This window comes from Melanostigma gelatinosum (genome assembly GCF_949748355.1).
Source record: "Melanostigma gelatinosum genome assembly, chromosome: 23".
Taxonomy (NCBI): Eukaryota; Metazoa; Chordata; class Actinopteri; order Perciformes; family Zoarcidae; genus Melanostigma; species Melanostigma gelatinosum.
Genome location: NC_136656.1, coordinates 4467969 through 4487848, shown reverse-complemented (window position 1 = coordinate 4487848; position 19880 = coordinate 4467969). Strand labels below are relative to the sequence as shown.

The 19880-nt window shown below is 44.8% G+C and overlaps 1 protein-coding gene across 1 annotated transcript; it reads left to right on the top strand.

Annotated features, from left to right (window-relative positions):
* Nucleotides 1-853: 853 nt before the first annotated feature.
* On the top strand, nt 854-19796 carry capn1 (calpain 1). Its single transcript, XM_079295370.1, has 22 exons — nt 854-1008; nt 4005-4730; nt 5838-5907; nt 7410-7528; nt 11343-11476; nt 11896-12064; nt 13453-13536; nt 13646-13731; nt 14281-14355; nt 14576-14736; nt 15048-15208; nt 15617-15628; nt 15759-15970; nt 16227-16266; nt 16362-16427; nt 16525-16582; nt 16727-16791; nt 17151-17219; nt 17353-17431; nt 17553-17669; nt 17841-17899; nt 18013-19796. The coding sequence occupies exons 2-22, from the start codon at nt 4476-4478 to the stop codon at nt 18037-18039; spliced, it is 2118 nt and encodes a 705-aa protein (XP_079151496.1). The 5' UTR covers nt 854-1008; nt 4005-4475; the 3' UTR covers nt 18040-19796.
* Nucleotides 19797-19880: the final 84 nt, after the last annotated feature.

Below are 19880 nucleotides of genomic sequence, written 5' to 3'. Positions count from 1 at the left end.
ATCTTGTGCAACATCCCTAAATCATTCATTATGGCTTCGTGTGACTGTGTAAAACATAAAAAAGCTGAGAAGTTAAGTAAGGTATTCATCTTACTTGCTAAAACGGAGTTTAAATAAAACATGTATTGTAAAAAAAACGAAAACAAGTATTTAGATGTATTACTTAAATAAAAGTAGCAATACCACAATTTAAAATGCAGGCCTACTCAATTGAAAAGTATGAGAAAAAATACACTTAAAGTTTGCAAAGTAAGTACCCATTATGAAGTATTGAGTTAGTGTATATTATTATGGGTGGAGGGGATTGTTATTACTCGTGCTTTAATATATATGATTTTGCATCTGGTCGAGATTGACCTAACTATGTCACCTACTGTTGGGAAGTTTGAGAATATAGTCTATAATATTTCATTAGGTGATGAAAAAAGGCCTACTGGTTGTAAAATAATAATTTGTAAACTGCAACAGTCGGCTACATGTTATGGAGCAAAAGTAACAAAGATATCCCTTGAAATGAAGGTAAAAAGGGTTTAACATGTAAGTAAACTTCAAAATGATTCTTAAATTCAGTCCCTAAGGACATGACATCCCAGCACTAAAAAGGGGCAAGGCTACATTCGGAGGCATTAACTCCAATAATAATGCACAATAAGTCATAAAAGGTCCGTACAGTGCATATAAATCCACCCCTAAAAGATTGGACTTCTCTATCTGGCACTGTGTGATCTGTGCCAAAAAAAACTACAGTGCACGAAAGCACAGAGTGTATAAAGCCCTCCCTTCCAGTGTAGTGGGCTTTTATGACTAGCGGATATTGCGCAGACGCAGTGTGAAGGGTGCACATAAAATCCTGTTCAGAGAACAGGCAGCAGGGCGTTTGTTTCTAAATAATACGCGCTGGTAGAGAGAGCAGGGGAGGGGTTGGACCTTCAACAAACATGGAAGGAAAGCTAAGCTGCATATTGAATGTCGAAATAAACTGACTTCTAGAGGAAAACATCCGGCAAGGTAAATATACAATCCCTTCAATAACACTGGTTTCACTGTGCGTCTGCAGTTTGCGTCGCGCTGCAGCCAGATGCATATATCTAAAAATGCCTTTAACGTCCGAGCCCGAACTTTTTTTTTTTTCTTTCTTTTTTTTTCACGAGAAGATTTTGTAAGTTTGTAAGTCGTGTTGTGAAAACTGTGCCCAACCACGCAGAGCAAACTCCTCGCTTTCGCTTTTACAACTTACGCGACGCCATAAAAAACACACCATGAAATCTGCCCGATTACTTGCGCGTAAAATCTCTTGATTATCGCGTGCGTTTTTCTCTCCGCGCACTGTACACGGATGTCGTCTCCGATGAGAGGGAGGGGGGAAACGAAACGGGGGTTTGCGCCCAGCTGTTCGCGTTGGTCAACTTGAAGAAAGTTGCAGCCCTGACAGCTGGACACTGGATCTCCTCTCAGGGACCACACCCACCACCAAGGACTGCATGCTTATCTGTGTGAGCCATGCACGAGGACAGCCTTAAAATACACTTGATATTCACTGGAATATTCAACCACTCACAGTAGAATGGTGGATTAAGTCTTATCTATATGGAGCAGCTTGTTTTTAAGTGAGTGTGAAGCCAATTTCCTACATCCTACTTTGATGAAGATCACTCCCAAGAGTCTGCATTCATTCTCCTCATCAGACACAGTGTGTGTGTGTGTGTGTGTGTGTGTGTGTCTAGTGTCTCTGCAGGTCTATTTTTCTCTTTTGGATATTTCATTTCACAGTGTTTGGAATATGAACCCGTGTGCAGAAATGCACCAGAGGCAGGTCAGACTGCTTACTCACTGCACAAACATGGACCCCCACACACCCACCGCAGGCATTACTTACTTACAGGCAGTGCGTATTTAGGCAGACTGCTGCAAACCACTGGCGCACGAGACTCAGACACACATCAGCAGAAAAGTAGTGACACAGACTGCACTGACGTTTGGGTTGGTTTTCAAAATCCTTGTGTGACGCCTGTGTCCCCATATCTGGTGTACTTTTCAGTTCACAGCTGCATATCATATCTCAAATTGTACAATAACAGCTATGTAAGTGTATTTCACATGTGAGGGGAAATGAAATATTCATTCCAGCCAGATTGAACTCACGTTGGGCAGAGTGCGCCCCGATAACACGCAGCAGAGATGAAAACCACCAAATGGTTGTTGTGTTAGAGCAGGGGTGTCAAACTCATTTTCACTCTGGGGCCACATCAGCATCACGGTCGCCCTCAAAGGGCCGGTTGTAAATGTAAGACGGTGTAAATGTAACTACGTTACTCCTAACATAGTTAGTTTAGTTTCCCGGGATATCTGTGACTTCCACAACACGTACTTCCAGTTGTGTGATTTCTCCTCCGCCATTGTTTCCTGTTGCTGGTGCAAAATGCATTCTGGGATATTTGGCTGTCCCAAGTACAGACAAGTCACCTCCGATGCATCCCGGGTAAAATGGGCAGAGCGAGCCACATCCGGGCATTAGGGCCGTGCTTGGCTCGATGTGAACTTTGAATTGGAACAGTACTTGGGCTGAGACTGATGACGTTTCAGTACAGAGAAGTACGCATGTTGAGAAACTTGTTGGAAATCCTCTTTATGGGCTGTTGCATCTCCTGTCCACCTGTTGTGATAGTTTTAATGTCGGCACACAGACAACATGCCATCTCATCACTTCGACTTTCTATCTCATAATTTTATTTTCACATCTAACTTTAAATTTTTGTAAAAAAAAATATATATATATATATATAATTTTTTTTTTTTTGCTGGCGGATTCGCGGGCCACATAAAATGACGTGGCGGGCCGGGTCCGGCCCGCGGGCCGTATGTTTGACACCCCTGTGTTAGAGGAATATAGGACATTTAGTTGTTTCCTACAGTAACAAACCTACTTTGAGATTATATTTTCTTTATTAACTAGTATTAAAGTAGCTTAAAAAAGGGGCAAATTGCCGTTTACAGTGACATACAGGTATTAATTGGGTATTTTTGGCAGCTAGCAGTGCTGTAGTAGCCTTGTAGCATTAATATATGCAGTATATAAAAACAGTATAGTTGTAGTTATCTGTTAGTGTGGTATAAGTAGTTGTAGTACATCCCTTGATAGCAGCAGCAGTATCAGAATTTGTAGTAAAAGGGTTTAATTTTGAATTGAACACAACAAAAACCATTCTTCACAGTCTGTAAACTTGATGGAGACACGTGCTCTGTTGTGTGGCTCTGTTAGCAGGAACATTGTTCAGTCAGTGAGCTGGGATGTTTGGTGTGGTTCACAGTGAGCCGGGGAAACTGGAGTTCCTCACAGCGGACGAGAGCCAAACTCTTTTCAGCCTCTGTTGTGATCGACAGCCGAGCCTTGAAACAGGAAGAGCGTTCAGTTTGGAGAGTTGCGATAGTAACAACAACAAAAAAGGAGACGGAAAAGAAGCAAAGCAAGACGGAGCGAAGTGAGATGAACCGGTGTCAGAAGCTCCAGTCCTGTCAACTGTTACACTTCCTCGGCCCTGTCTCTGCTCCATTGCTCCATTGAAGAGTCGGAGAGAGCATTTGCTTGTTCTGGGCCTTGCGCTGCCTTCATTGTGCATCAAGATTCACACAAAAACCACACCCTCTGTCAGCACTTTGGACAATAACTCCTCCCCCCCCCCCCCCCCCCCCCACACACACACACACATCGCTTTGTTAATACACCTCGTTGGATTAAACATCAACTTAGAAACGTGTCTGACTGCAGCCACACGGTAGAAGTAGCCCGGATGAGCCCTTTGTGACTAATCCCTCTGCTATGCATGTGTGTGTGTGTGTGTATGGTCGACTGAAAAGAAATGGGAGGGGCACATTTGCCTGTTTAAACCCTGAATGTATGTAGAGAGCTGCTTTTGTCTGTGCATGCGTAGGTATGTATAGAGCTGTGTGGGATTTCATCTCTGCATACTCTCTCAAGGATCTCATTTCAACTTTTCTTCTTTCAGGGCTTACCTGCTGGTGGCAGAAGGAAGGACTAAAAAAAAAAAACCCGGATAGCAACAAACTGTGATTGGTGCTCACTGGGACAACATCTGAGGAGGACGTCTCGCTCTCCAGAGACCGTGAAGCTTCTGCATATCGAGCCCCCCTTCACTTGTGATTGTTATTGCATTTGGAAGCATCCAGCTACAGCACGACCACAAGTACCGCAACCAAGCAGCGGGCCGGTCAATGTTTTATAGCTTCCTAATGGCCACTGATGCTTTATTCTGATATATGATTCAGCCTTGAAGCCATTACCACCTTTTCATAGCAGATTTACATCAGCTCTGCTGCAGCGCTTTCAATCCATACTGAAGCTAGAGCAGGTCACAGTTGCCTCATTAATTACTGACGCACCGTAACATCTTATTGTAGTTCCGCACATACAAACAGAGAGTGACAGCTGACCCTGCGGTGTACTCCCCGAGCTCAGGATGGAGGAGCACATTTATGCGACGGGCATGGCCGCCAAGCTGAGGAGCCAGTGGGATCGCAATGAAGGCCTGGGACAGGTTCACAAGGCGGTGAAGTTTCTGGGTCAGGACTACGAGAATCTGAAGGCCCAGTGCCTCCAGGGCCGGAAGATGTTTGAGGATAACTTGTTCTCTTGCTCCGCGTCGTCTCTGGGATTCAACGAGCTCGGCCCGAAGTCCTCCAAGACCTCCGGAGTCCGCTGGATGAGGCCCACGGTGAGAAAGGGGGGGGGGGGGGGGGTGTTGTTGACTCAGACTTTTGAATCTACAAAACAATCATTGTTGATGGAGCACTTAAAACTATAAAAATGTTCATCCCGAAATCCGCATCAAAGTTTGCAGGACCATCAGACATAGTGATGTTCTCACACATTATTGACATCAACTTAACAGGGCTGTGCCTTTAAATCTCCAAAAGATCACACTTAATACACCCTACAGTAGCTTGTATAGTTCTGTCAGAGCATGACATGCATGGAAATATCAGAGGTAATCTGGTAAATACTCAAACTACAGATACAAAACAAACATATACTCTGGCCAAGGGACCTTTTTATTGTTTGTTTAACCGATTAATTACAAATCACATGTACACTTGAAACATACTTAACATTTAAGACCTTTTTGCAAAGAACAATTCCTATTTTGAGATTAAATAACATGCATTTTCCAGCTAGCTGCAAATATAAAACACTTCCATCAAAACAACTTTGTTATTTTATGTCGAAGTTCCATTCTCTTTGTCTGGTCACACATCCACCTCTGCTTCACGAGAAGCCTCGGCTGTTGGTGTGTTCAAGTGCTGTTGGAAACGACAAGCTTTTTAATGCAAGAAGCTATGAAATGTATGGGATTTACTTCCCAACATTTACACATCTTTGTTTTCCTTTTTAGTTTGCTTTGACGCGTGCAAAAACATACAGATGTCCTTTAACTTGACGAGTTTTGGAGAGAGCTTTGAAATCCATCAGACGTTGACTGATGACTCCAGGAGTGAGCACATAACGACTGAATATCCATTCTTTATTTTATTACCTGCTGTAATATTTTTTTGAACCGATGCAACATTTCCTCACCGACTTTAATTTCATCTGTTGCTTGGCAACTAAACTTTCTCTCAGGAGTGATTGGTTGGTATCATCTTAATGTTGCCGCAACACCAGTCGGGAGTTTGCAAGTGTCTCAGAGAGGTTTCTCTCTCATCCTCGGCATCCTCGGCTGCACCGAGGGGATCTGTAATATGTATCCTTTGCATCAGGATAAGAGGGTTGGTGGTGTTCTCCTGTAAATAATGTGTTTGTTTGTGTTTTCTCCACTTTACAGGAGTTTTGCAAGCGGCCCGAGTTCATCGTAGATGGAGCTACGCGCACAGACATCTGTCAGGGAGCTCTGGGTAAGAGAGTTCCCATCTGTTTCAGCGCTACTGCGGCACGATTCAGCGAGTACAGGAGAGGAGAGGAACCTTTCACATTTGATCCGGTAGAAAGACAAAGTAGAAGAAGCCAAAAGAAACAGGTGATTGACTGGAGGCTTGCCAGGTTCTAATCCCAAGTCTGGATGTAGGACATGAATAAGTGAAGCTTTCATCTCCCTCCACAACCACAGGCAACATAATCCCCCACAATAAAATATGATATTCCCTTAATAATGAAACGATGAACTGTTATCAGACTGACACAAGTTTAAAATATGAAGTGATACTATGATGTTACATTAACGTTTTCACAGCTTTTGGGCTAATGTCTCTGCACATTGCACACATCCTGTTAATACTTCATACATAGTTGTACATAGTTTTTCATATTTGTATTGTCATTTTTACTCCCTCATAATATGTTTATTATCGGCACCAAACGCCACCCCAAATTCCTTCTGATGCAACCTTTTGACAAGTTGTCTTCCTCAGCAGCGTGAGGTGAAATTGAAGGAGCACTCTGGCCCTTTCTAATTGCCCTACCGTGCAGTTTGGGGACTTGACAGATATTTAGAAAAGTGAAGCAACAGAGGCTGAAACCACGAAATCAGTTACCAAACAGCAAACCGAATGAGGTCACGAGTGACCGATGGAGACGGACCGCTAAGAGTCGGTTAAATTGCCAGAGATGTTTCCTGCTCGACACGGAGCTCCATCTATAATCTATAATTCACGCTTTGTGTCTCTGCCTCACATCTGTAAACAAGGCCACCCTGCCTCTGTTCCGAGTGGCTCTGGCGGCGCAGGAAGCAACTTCCGCCGCCGACGAATGCAATTCTTTACCCGGTCCGCCCCCTCACTCCCTCGGGAGCAGCTGGATTGCGAAACAACAACCCCAGAAAAAACCGTTGAGCTAGAAGACACGATGCTTCGCTTTGTTTTACAGCCCGAATGCACCACGGAGGAGAAGTCTTTATCGGAATGCAACGGGGTTATCTGTTAGACGACACATGGCTGCTATCAGGGGCTGCTTGTGGATTATATGATGGATAAGATTATATATATGTCGACATGAAAGTGAAACGCCCTGTGCTTTCTTTTTATTGTTATTACTGTGTGTCGTTAACCAGCATCAAGAGAGGAAACACGTTATAATGAAACAGAAAGATTCAAGAAGAGTCACAACCTTTGCCTGCGTGAGTAAAACCAAGATGGTGGACGTTACGTCTGCCCGAGTGTCGCTGAACTCTGACCGAGAAACTTTTGCGACACAGTGCATCACAACAGAAGCTGTGGCTCCAAACCCACCGTGCGATTCCCACGAACGGCATCGGTGACTTCATGTGGAGCCGTGGTAGTTTCACACCCTCTCTGAAGTCCAGTGGAACTCCAGTGGCCTCTCCCATTATGCCGGCTGTTCCCGGGTACTAAAACTGTGTGTGTGTGTGTGTGTGTGTGTGTGTGTGTGTGTGTGTCCTCAGGGGACTGCTGGCTGCTAGCAGCCATCGCCTCGCTGACCTTAAACGACAACCTCCTCCACCGAGTGGTTCCTCACGGACAGGGCTTCCAGCTGGGCTATGCTGGCATCTTTCACTTCCAGGTAACAACAGAGGCGTGTCTGGAGGCAGAGTATGACAGAGATAGATGTCATGCAAAGTAGAATAACCCTATTCATAACAACACTGTATTCTTATCAAACCCTCAACCGACTGCTATTGTGGAGAAGTCGAGACTTTTGGATTTGTGTTCCAGAACGTCTGTGCCAGCTCACTTCCTGTGGTGCGTTTCCGCTGTTGTGTCATTTCCTGTTAGGTGCACCACCGTCCGTTTCACCGTGAGTGAAATGGAAAAGAAAGTCTGTTTTCGTTTGATTCCAAAGCTTATTTTGTTGCATCTTTGCACCACGTAGCCGTGTTCCACATCGCACTGATCCGCGACGAGCGAACCGTTGTCACGTGTCGGCTGAGAGTTTTCTTTGAAGCAGAAACGCCGTGAACCACTTGGTTGATCTCTCGCTGTGGTTTTGCTTTCTGCAAGAAACACTGAGCAGCTTACTGACCTCTCAGATCCACACCCAGTCAAGTCAGTCGGTCCATAAACTTAACCGTCCCGTCAAGGATTTGAGTCACCGTCAAAACAGAGTTAAGTGCACCAACACCCGGGCCTTATCAGCTGAACTTTGCCTCGTACACAAAATACTCCACACACTTAGCAAAGCACAGGCCCAACAGTAGCCCGTGTCTGCTGCAGTCGGTGAGCAGGTGAACAACACATGCATGCAGTGTGAGATAGGGAAATCCTCGCGCCAGTGGTTTCATATTTACGAGAAGCTCGATTTGAATGTGGTATATTTTACAACCCAAATAAATGCAAAAGAAAAACACCCGCGCACTGGAATCATAAACTGCACAGGTCTGCAAGAGGGAAGTAGTCCCGTTGAGATTCTCTGCATGTGCACGCAACTAAATTTGCAATATATTATAGCCGATCCTTAATGTATTTGAATGCTAAATTATTGATTATATATCATGTAGAAATAAGTATTTTTGCCTGTGGTGATGGCCAGCTCTTTGCTATAGTGTGAATGTAAAAAAGAAAAAGAATATTTAATATTTTAATGATATTCTTTAGTGCAAACGTTACTTTTCCGCCATCCCAACCTGCTGTGTCACAGAGCTCGTCGAGCCGGCTCGGCTTCCCTCTTTGATGCAGTGCGTTTTTTTTTTTGCCGACCCGACTGTTCGCCTGCCAAGTGTTAACAAGCGAGAGAGGGAACAAGGAAGCGACCCGGGGAACAGAGGGGAAGCTCCCGCACATCAAAGAGGCGTGTAGAAACGGGCCTACGATGTAAAACATGACACACACACACACACACACACACACAGATACAAGTTAGTCAATAGCATAGTAGGGAAGTCCATTCGTTGACCCTGAAGACAAGAACTGGAGCGTCTGTCTTGGTGATTTCCCAGTTTCCTTGAGAGCTCCGGAGGCTGCTGCTCTGACTCATCTGGTGTCGGAGGATCAATGAATCCCATCACTCACACACACACACACACACACACACACACACTCTCACACACGCACACGCACACAGTTCCCATTTAAACATGTCTGCTGGGGGCTGCTGACTCAATGACTGTTATATTTGACCCGTTTTCTTCACTGATTATTTCCAGAGACTGTTCATTCTTTACGGCTGTAGGCGTACTTGTTCTCTCTGCTAGAGCGAGTGGAGATAATACTTTCGTTTGCTCTGAAGGGCTCGTAAGTGCATGCATGCACTCGTAGATATACATAAGGCTGCTCTCTGTTCATCGCCCTCTTTTTCTATCATTCCTGCATGTTTTTTGTTGTTGTTCTTTCATCATTTGTATTGCAGCCAGTAAATGTTTTCATGCCTGCACTTTTACATTACTTGCAGTTTCTCATTTTTCTTTTCTTGCCCGGGCCTGTTTCCAATCCCCCTTTTTGTGTGCGTTCGAGTCTTCCAGGGATTCCCCCCCCCTTTTTGTATCAGTTCTGATCCTCTCAGCCTCTGGAAAAATTACCCAGACCTGGATGAGTCATCCCAAAAATGTAATTATGAGTGCAGCGCAGCGAGAGTCTTAATTGAAGTAGGACAGAGAAGGAGGGGGTCTGTGCGAGCGAGGCAGGCAAACAAAGGGAGGGAGAATAAATGTTGAAATAGGCAATCTCGGCCGTCTCAGTCGGAAATGAATGAAACTTAACTGGGGCAGAATCTTTCATCATATTCTTATGATAGCAGGCGTTTCACACAGAAAGACTGAAGTGTTTGTTGAATTGTGTTGAGGATTTCCTCACGCTTTAAAGGGGACATCAAAGACAACCCAGTTGTGCTTGTATTTGTGAGCTGATTTGATCAGAAAACATGTGACTCAATAAGCCTGGCTCCCCATTTCTATGTCACATCATGGGAATATAGGTGCAGCATATTTTTCTTGCAAGCCAATCCGAGCAGACTGGGCGTTGTTGGGGGGCGGGACTTAAAGAGACAGGCGCTAAAAGAAAGCGTTTCAGACGGAGGGTGAATCCAAATATATTCAGACAGACAGTGTGGGAAAAACAATGTGTTTTTTGAACATTGAATCGTGTAAACGTGTTCAAGTAGATACCCCAAAATACGTACAAGTATGGAGCTGAAAATGAGCATGATGAGTCCCCTTTAAATCATGCCAGAGGTGTTCGTTTCCCTCAGTGAGGCCGGGTGTTGCTGGCACATTGCTGTGAGATAAACACTCAGCTGCGGCTTTTGATTTGCTTTTTTTTTTTCACGACAACCCTGCAACTTCCTTCCACCTCTTTTTCTTTTCTTCAAACGTAATCACTTCGACCGAGACATATTTCCCGAACAGCAACACTGTCTTCTTTTGCATGAGGTTCATTGCATTACTGCCTCGAGGTCTTCTGTATGAGTCGACCTGTTCGCTGTTCGCTGCACAAGCTCTCGCAACATGTCAGAAAAGCTACGTGAACACGCCGTAAGCAGCGGCGAAGTGCAAAAGATGTATTGTGAAATGTAGGTGTTGTCTAGGAGACGTCGATTTGAAGCCTTGTAACATTTCCAGAATGTAACTCGCACCGTGGTGCCAGAACATCAGGCTGTGTTGTGTATGTCTCTTGTGCTCCCTGCTGGTCAGAAAGCTTTTCTTCTCCTCTGAAAACCTGTCAGAGAACCTCACCTTGCTGCCAGTGACCTCAGCTCACCTGCGGCACTGAAAGCCTCGTGTTGTCCCCTGATTCATCGTCTTGTCGTTTGTTTTTCTGGATATAAGTTCTCTGAAAGCTCTCCGGTGCTAAGAATTGACTCCCGTTAGGAACAGCAGGGGAACACGGTGCAGCTACTTTGCCTTGTTAAGCAATGATTTGCTTGCAGGAGATGTTGAAATGATCTGTTGGGGTGCTGGAGTGAAATGTTGGCTATTTTAGTCTCTGTATTTAATTCAGGGTTGATGCACAAAAGCGAGCTGGACTGACAGCATTGCTCAGATGTCTCCTCAATGCCACCTGATAAAAGCTGATAATCTGACTCGTCTTTGTCCTTCTACCATACTTTATACATTTCAAACCAATGAAAGTGAGCTGAGTGAGGCGTCAGTAGATCCGGCCAGCTGCACGATAAATCAGGCAGCACCAGAAATAAGACGGAGCCGACTGACCTGTGATCAAAGACATTTCATATTTACAAGTACTATTTTGAGAGCAAAACCTTTTTTAAATCAGCCAGACGCATCAGATTTGTACTCGTACATTATTCCAAGGTACTTTCCATTTTGTGGTACTTTCTACTTCTACTCTTTTACTCCTCTACATTTATTCGTGTATGTGCATGGCATGCTGTGTATCTTTTAGGTGGTATCAGTGTTTTTTGTGTTTTTCTCTCCGTCATGCAGTTCTGGCAGTTCGGCGAGTGGGTGGAGGTGGTGATCGATGACCGGCTGCCGGTGAAGGACGGGAAGCTGCTGTTCGTCCACTCGGCAGAGGGGACCGAGTTCTGGAGCGCGCTGCTGGAGAAGGCCTACGCCAAGTAAGACCGGCCGACAACCCGGGTCAATATGTCGCCCAACAAAAGCAGTTGAGCGCCGTGAGGCTAAAGTCAACCTTCTTGCAAGTTTATTCCACGTATGACGCCTGTGACCGGAGAGTTTCTGGACGTAGGAGAGTCTGTGAGGAACAAGACTGATAAACACTTGAAACCCCGACGGCGCTGTTTGGCAACGTGACACCGCAGCTGTTTTCAGTTGACAGCTGTGGTCTCAAGTTGTGAATCTGGTTCGCTGTAAAAGTGAAGCGGAGCATTGTTTCTGGAAGTGTGTGACAAGTACAAGAAAGCAGTCATATTTGCTTCTTCATTTCAGGTAGTGTGCATACATTTGACTCCATAATACTTGTGTTTATACTCTTCTGAAGGATTCAAACCTTCGTTGATCTCTTGTTGTGTCCCAGGCTGAACGGCTGTTATGAGGCCCTGTCAGGAGGCAGCACGTGCGAGGGCTTCGAGGATTTTACCGGCGGCGTGACGGAGATGTTCGAGCTGAAGAAAGCCCCCCCCGACCTCTACAGCATCATCAGCAGGGCCATCGACAGAGGATCCCTGCTGGGCTGCTCCATAGACGTCAGTACTGACACATCCATGCGTCCTTTACTTTAGCTTTAGAGGGGCCAGGCTAGCCGTTTCCCCCTGGTACCAGTCTTTGTGCTAAGCTAAGCTAGCGTTATAGCTACCGTACAGACACGAGAGTGCTATCCATCTTCTCATCTTACTTTTGGGGGAAAAAAGCAAATAAGCATTTCCCCAAAATTAAACTATTCCTTTAACTTCTGTGGGATTAACAGGTTAAATATTAGCGCTGAAGGAATGGGAACTTCAGGTTGAACAGAGAGTCTGAAGCTGAAGTCGACCTTTTTTAGTCCCAGTGCGCCTTATAGTAATTAACTACATTCCACTCACTTTTTAAAACCTCACACATCAAATATTAACCCTAACGCAGCTGATCTATCATTCATGAAAGAGGACATAGCACGCTCATTTTCAGATTTATTCAGATACATATTTGTATTTTAGGTTTCTGCTAGAATGCGCTGAAATGCTTTAGTGTTAAAAAAAACACCTCATTCTTCTCATACTGTTTGTTTGTGTATACCTGTACGAAACGCTCCGTTTTAGCGCCTGTCTCTTTAAGACCCCCCCCCCCCCCCCAGCTGAAAAAGCTGCTCAGATTGCCATGTGAGGGTGTCTTCTAAAGAGCCTGCATGAGACATTGGAAGGGACTCTTAATCCGAATGGCTTGTTGAAGCACATGTTTTCTGATCTAAGCAGCCAAAAAATAAAAAGACTGAGCTCAAGATACCCAAATATATGTGCACGAGCACTGAAAAAGCGAGTTTTTCATGATATGTCCCCTTTAAATAACGAATTTAAAGTAGTACAAATGATCTAAGTGTACTGTACCAGCTTCTCAAATGTGAAGACCTTCTCTGCCTAAATGAACTCAAACTAAACAATAATTTGTGTGGTGGGGATCAGGGAAACCAGACAGATTGAAATTACACTTTCATCATAGACTGTCATGTTTTACATGAAGTATATTTAATGTTTGTAAGATTTTTTCCCCTTGTAGAGCTCTTCTCAGTCTCACAGAGCGAGGGTGAATTGAGGATAATTTAAATCGGGCAGTTTGAGCAAAAGCCTGCTGTAATGGGAGAGAAATGTGGGATCTGTGACCAGAAGAGGGCAGTAAAGATCGGGACGCTTGCGGTTAAAGCCTTGGTAGCTGGCAGAAATTCAACACAATCCTCCGGGACACTGTGTGCTTACAGGCTGAGGGGATTGAACCCTTTGTGTCTGCCTCGTTGAAGGTCATTTCATGTAATCAATGCTGCTGAGTTTGGGGAGCAAGAACTGCCCGTTCAGCTCATTTTGTACGGAAAGACAAATACCAAAACCACCCTCCTGACCGGCGCGGCGCACGTCAGTAACCTCCGCTTTACTCTCGTCCTCAGATCACCAGCTCGACGGACAGGGAGGCGGTCACGTTCAAGAAGCTGGTGAAGGGCCACGCCTACTCTCTGACCGGCGTGGACGAGGTGAGCGCTGGCAGCAGCGTGGTTACTTTTTTGCAGCAACACAGTGAATAAAATCACAGAACATAACGTGATTGTCGTGGAAGTGTGAACGTTTCCTTGCTGCCGTCAGGTGGTGTACAGAGGGAACATGACCAAGCTGGTCCGCATCAGGAACCCGTGGGGGGAAGTGGAGTGGACCGGAGCCTGGAGCGACAAGTAAGGCTTCACTTCACACTGAACTACACTGAAGCGTTCACGTTAAATGGCAACACATGATGGGGGGGGGGGGGGGGGGGGGGGGGGGGACACGCATATCCCAATTTATGATCAGTGAATGAGACAAACAGATACTTTGTTTCCGATTATTTAGTTTTCCGCTTCAAATTGTCCATTTTTTATCTCATGTCTTCATACTCTTCATCGGTTGAAAAACTGTTTTTACACATATTTATGAATTTATTGCCAAAGCCATATTTCCACCGACCCATTCTAAACCCAGAAAGACCAACCAACGTGGGGGGGGCGGGGTCCGGGACCCTCAGCATTGGGATTTGTACTTTTTATAGTTTCACGGACGTGAATCGTCTGTTGAATGTCAGCGAGAAGAAAATGTAAAGATACAAAACAAACTTGACTTCAGTTATTCTAGAGACTGCTGTGAGCTGATGTTGAGCAGCATTAGGTTTTTTTTTTTTGCTGAATCGTATGTTCATTTACAGAAAACATGCTGCCGTAGTTGATGTGTGTTCTTTGTGGAATCCTCAGCTCCAGAGAGTGGGACAGTGTGGATCGCTCCGTCAGAGGTCGGCTACAAAACCGCAGCGACGACGGTGAATTCTGGTGAGTCTCCTTGTGCACGTGGACTCTCGTGTGAAAATCAGCTTTTTAACGGTTCAATTTGCCTACATTTCCCTTTGTAACGTCTGCTGATATACGGATGCTCTCAGCGGCAGACGGCCTATGTTTGAACCGTCGGCATCGTTTTTCAAACTCTTGCACTTTCGCGATGGAAAAAACGAACTTTGTCCAAACTAAGTGCATCTATTTCCGCCTCGTTCAGGATGTCGTACAGTGACTTCCTGCGCGAGTTCACTCGCCTGGAGCTCTGCAACCTGACGGCCGACGCCCTGGAGAACAGCCAGCTGAAGATGTGGAGCTCCTCCATCTATCAGGGAGAGTGGAGGAGGGGCAGCACTGCCGGAGGCTGCAGGAACTTCCCAGGTATGAACTGTGAGGGAGCAGGTGGATGGGCGGAAGGAACGGAGGCGTGATGCACCAGAGAGGATCTTCTTTTCATTTCATTTTGGAGATTAATTCAGACCAAACCAGTTTAAGGATCACACAAGGGTGTCGTTTTCTTTTCCAGACAATGAATACGTCTTCTACTTTTGGGAATTTTTGGGGGGTAAAAACATTTTAAAAACAAACAAGCAAACAAGGAGGTATAGAAGGACGGACTACTGATAAGAAAAACACCATCTCAACAATGGATTACTGAATATCAAATGAAAGTTTGCAATTCTTCTGCCCAGCGACCTTTTGGCTGAACCCTCAGTTCAAGATTGTGCTGCAGCACCCGGACACTCCCGGCCAATCAGAATGCAGCTTCCTGGTTGGCCTCATGCAGAAGGACCGCCGGAAGAAACGGCACGAGGGCAAAGACATGGAGACCATCGGGTTTGCCCTCTATGAGGTGAGCTGCAACAAACGCTACTCGTGAAACGTAATCTTGAAGTCAAGTTATCATCACTTGATCTGTGTGTGTTTAAGAAGATTCTTTCCTTGAGTTTTCAGTTCATTGGACAACGCAGGACATTTGAGATGAAATATAAAACATTAACTTGCATTTGGGCGACGCTGAAATTTCAGTGTGTTTTTCCAAAGGCAGCAGAGAAAAGTGGAAACAACATCAGCACCTCTGTTTAGCTACGTCCTGTAGTGGAAAACTATAGTTTCAGGATTCCCAGATTCTTCTTTTATTTTGTAGAGCCGAACAATCTTCACTTTCTAGTTTCTTTCCTGTCTTTTGTTGTTTCTGATCACACACATCATGGCACTAATCTCATCTCTCTCTCTTTCTCTCTCTCTCCGTATTTTACAGGTTCCAGATGAGGTATGAGTTTTACTTCTTTTCCTCTTTTCTTTGTGCTTGAAGAACAACCAGTGGGCGATTTGAGGTTAATAAATGTCCAAAGTGCCAAAGCCTTTAAAGGGTTTACTGAACTCTCTCTCTCCCCTCTCAGTTTGCCGGCAGGTCAGGCGTCCACCTGAAGAGAGACTTCTTCCTCACCCACGGCTCCAGCGCTCGCTCGGAGCTCTTCATCAACCTGAGGGAGGTCAGCTCGCGGTTGCGGCTGCCGGCCGGGGAATACATCATCGTCCCCTCCACCTACGAGGCGCACAAAGAGGCCGACTTTGTCCTCAGAGTTTTCTCCGAGAAGCCCGCCGACTCAGAGTGAGTGGCTGTAACGGAGTGTGACGTTTGGGGGAGAAACTGAGTGAAAATAAGCAATTATTCTATTTTCATAACCATTCTTGGTAAAGTGACTGCGAAACCAAAAAGCACAGTGTAGCAATGTGTTTTCGTGGATGAATTGGGTGAATGAGCAGTTAAAGACAAATTAGAAAGAGAAAGAAGCTGCATAAAGAAATACTTCATGATAAAAGTGAACAAACTAAGTAACTTTAAATCTTTGTTCTTTCCACGTCAGGGAGCTCGATGACGACGTTACAGCAGAGCTTCCAGTAGAGGTGAGGGAATGAAACGGCTTCAAGACCTGACCGCTAAAGATGTGTGGAGATAAAAGCAAACCTGTGCTGAAAAAATGTCTCCGTTTGTGTTTCAGACCGAGCTGGACGAGAGCCAGATCGACGCCTCCTTCAAAAATCTCTTCCGACAGCTGGCGGGGCCGGTAAGCACTGCTGGAGAAATGGTTCATGGCGCACACACACACACACACACACACACACACACACACACACACACACACTCTCTGTTTGTGCCGACAGGACATGGAGATCAGCCTCACAGAGCTGCAGACCATACTGAACAGGATCATCAGCAAACGTGAGTAACAGTTAATCGCTCTGGAATTACATGCTTGCTCCTAAAATTGTGGAATTTGTTTAACAAATAATTCAAATGCTTTTAATATGGAGTGTTACGTTTGCTGTTCTGCTCTCTTGTTGTCGTACTTTGTCACGCTCACAGATAAAGACCTGAAGACAGACGGCTTCACAAAAGAAGCTTGCCGCAGTATGATAAGCCTCATGGACGTATCCTTAAAATGGATAAAAACTAAAATATGTAATATATTAAAATTGTAAAAGATGATAATAATTCAAAAAAATAATAACAGTAATGACACGTTATATATTAAACATAATAACAATTATAATTTTTACAATAATAATAAAAGAGCACTGATTGAGCATTACACTTTTAAATCATTGTGACGTAGCAGCTGACGTAGCCTCTGGCCGCTAGCCTCAAGCAGAGATGATTTCTCACACATGTACTCCCCAAAGACCTGTAAACAGACTTGAAAAATCAGTTCCCCTTTGAAATTGTCTGCTTGTTGTTGTTGTTGTTGATCAGATGAAAGTCACTGTTGCTCCTTAAGCTCTCGGCTCAGACGGACGGCAGCGGAAAGTTGGGCCTGACGGAGTTCCACGTCCTCTGGGAAAAGGTTAAACGCTACCTGGTGAGACGGGTCACATTTGGAAATCGGGCTAAAATAATATTGATTCTGCTTCGTGGTACTTGCGTTATTCCGCTGTATATGTTGACATGAGAACATCTTGTTTGCTTGTACTGCTTTCCTGTCGCCATGACAGACCATATTCAGGCAGTTTGACTTGGACAAATCGGGCACCATGAGCTCCTATGAGATGAGGATGGCTCTTGAATCTGCGGGTAATGTTCCTTCTCATTTCAATTACAAGTGACGGGAAAGACGAACACAAGAGTCGGAAAGGATTTTCACATGTTTGATTTCTGTTTTGTAAAACTTGTGGTCTGATTTTTCTCCCCTCAGGTTTCAAGCTGACCAACCAACTGTTCCAGCTGATCATCCTGCGCTACACGGAGGCCGACATGGCCGTCGACTTCGACAACTTCGTCACCTGTCTGGTCCGGCTGGAGACCATGTTCAGTGAGTCCCGTTACTGCGCAACCTCAGTGTCTTCAAAGGAACAGTTCACCCACAACAAGAAGACTTGTTGTCACCCTACTGTACCAGGAAAAAAGTCAGATCAAACATATTTCTAGTTGCAAATGAATGACGTACATTTCAGAGCATAAGTTGAAATTCTTGTTTCTGCAGAAACCTTCCACACCATGGACACGGATAAAGACGGTTTCATGTCCCTCAACTTCCATCAGGTATGGCCACACACGAGCAGAGATGCTACCACACCACGACATTCTGTGCTTGTGATTTGTTCCCACTTCGCTTCCCCCCCCCCCCTAATTCCCGCGCTCTCTGTGTTCTGCAGTGGATCACCCTGACCATGTTTGCCTAGGGATGAGCGGACCCCTCTGTCAATGTCGCACTGCGTCCCGCTGCAGCTCCAGACCCAGTATGTGTTGTTTGGGAAGTGCCATCTTTCTCCGCCAGTTCCTTCCTCTCGCCGCCGAGGCCCTCCGACGCTACAAGACTGTAAATCTCGTCTATATGGTGCCTACATTTTAAAACGTGCCAATCCTTTATGTTTAATTTCTTTTGCCGACAGAGGGACGCTCACTTCTCGTAGCCTGGCGGTCTTTTATTGTTTTATTTAAAACATTTTTTTAGCGAAACAAACATTTGATTGAGGCAGCGATACCCTGGGGGCAGAAATAAACTTATTTTTTAAATTTCATTCGGTGGAGACAAAAAATCCCCAATTTTTGTACTCAACAAAAAACAAATCATTCTGGCCGTGTCATTTCACTAAAGTTATCTTAGCTGTCGTTGTAGGGGACCAAACCCAGTATCATAAGAAAGTAAATGAATAATGAATTTAGGAGACGACGGTCAGAGCCGGTGTTCGGTTTGTCCGTTCTGGGCTTCCGTAGCAATGTGGCGGACGGCTCCGTAATAGTAATATAAACGGCTCATTCTAAGGTGACGAAAACACCGCGACCCCTTTTTTCAGGCGATTACACACAAAACAAAACATACTTAATAATGTTATATTCCATTTCTGCCAATAGATCCCACTAAATGCTGCACACTGTTCCTTTAAGGTCAACTGGGACATTTTAGGTGAACTGGTGGTGAAGTGAAAATGAGCAATCACCAATCACTTTTTTGATGAAATCAATTCATTGACAAGCGAAAACAATCCTGTGGGCGCGTCCAGCAAGAGTTAATGTACTTGAGGACAATCGATGCTCTTCTCAGTAAAGGTTTGGCGCTGACTTTCACGGCCTTGGGTGCCAGATGTGGTCGATGTGGACCTTGCTCTTGAACGCCACACATTCAGCGCGTACAAATAGGCGGAATATATATCTCTACTCTGCCTTTTGTAACTTTGCTTTCACGTCGGCATCGAGAGTCCACTCGCGACGCTTCACTGGGCCGTGCGGTGCGCAGACGACGGTGTCGCGCTGGATCACAGGGAATGTGTTGAGTTACGTTTCTTTTAATCCTCTTCAGCTTATGCATGACTGTTTTTTTGCAAAATATGACAAAAGAATAATTTTATAACATGGTTTGAATATGGTCATTTTGGGCTTTTAAAAAAAAGGGATGTGTTCTTGTTCCCCCTTTCAGGGGGAACAAGAACACACCGATACTTTAGGTAAAGGAAAACTATGATGCAAGATGGATGGAGATGTTGTGAGCATGCAGTGTGAAATGTGATATGTTGTCTGCCTGCCTGATTTCTGTTCAACCACGGGAGCAAGTGTTTTTATCTTTCACTTGAAGAGTTTTATTGCAAAATAACGTGTCACCTTTGGAGGGCAGACAAAAGATCCACACGTGAAGTGTCGTCATTTTACTTCTCAAAGTGTTGTCGAATGCCAAAATAGTTTGTTCTGCCAATTATCTTTGTGTTTTTGTAAATGGAGAATATTAATTGGAAACATGTGATCAAAAGAGGCGACAGCCCGAACCCTCAGATGTATGTATTAGTCGGACAATGCCAGCATTCATGTCTTCAGTTTTTGCAGCGTAATGCTTTCGTAACATTACCAAATGTTTACAATGGTCACATTCAGGGTCCCCTCGGGTCTCTACTGTGTAGCATCTCTGTAAAACTCCAATACTTTGCAAATAAACACGGGGACATTTCATGAGTCTCGATCTGTGTTTTGTATGTTCATTTTTTATATTTGTGATGGTTTTAAAATGGCTCCCCTGCACACCCCAAAGAAC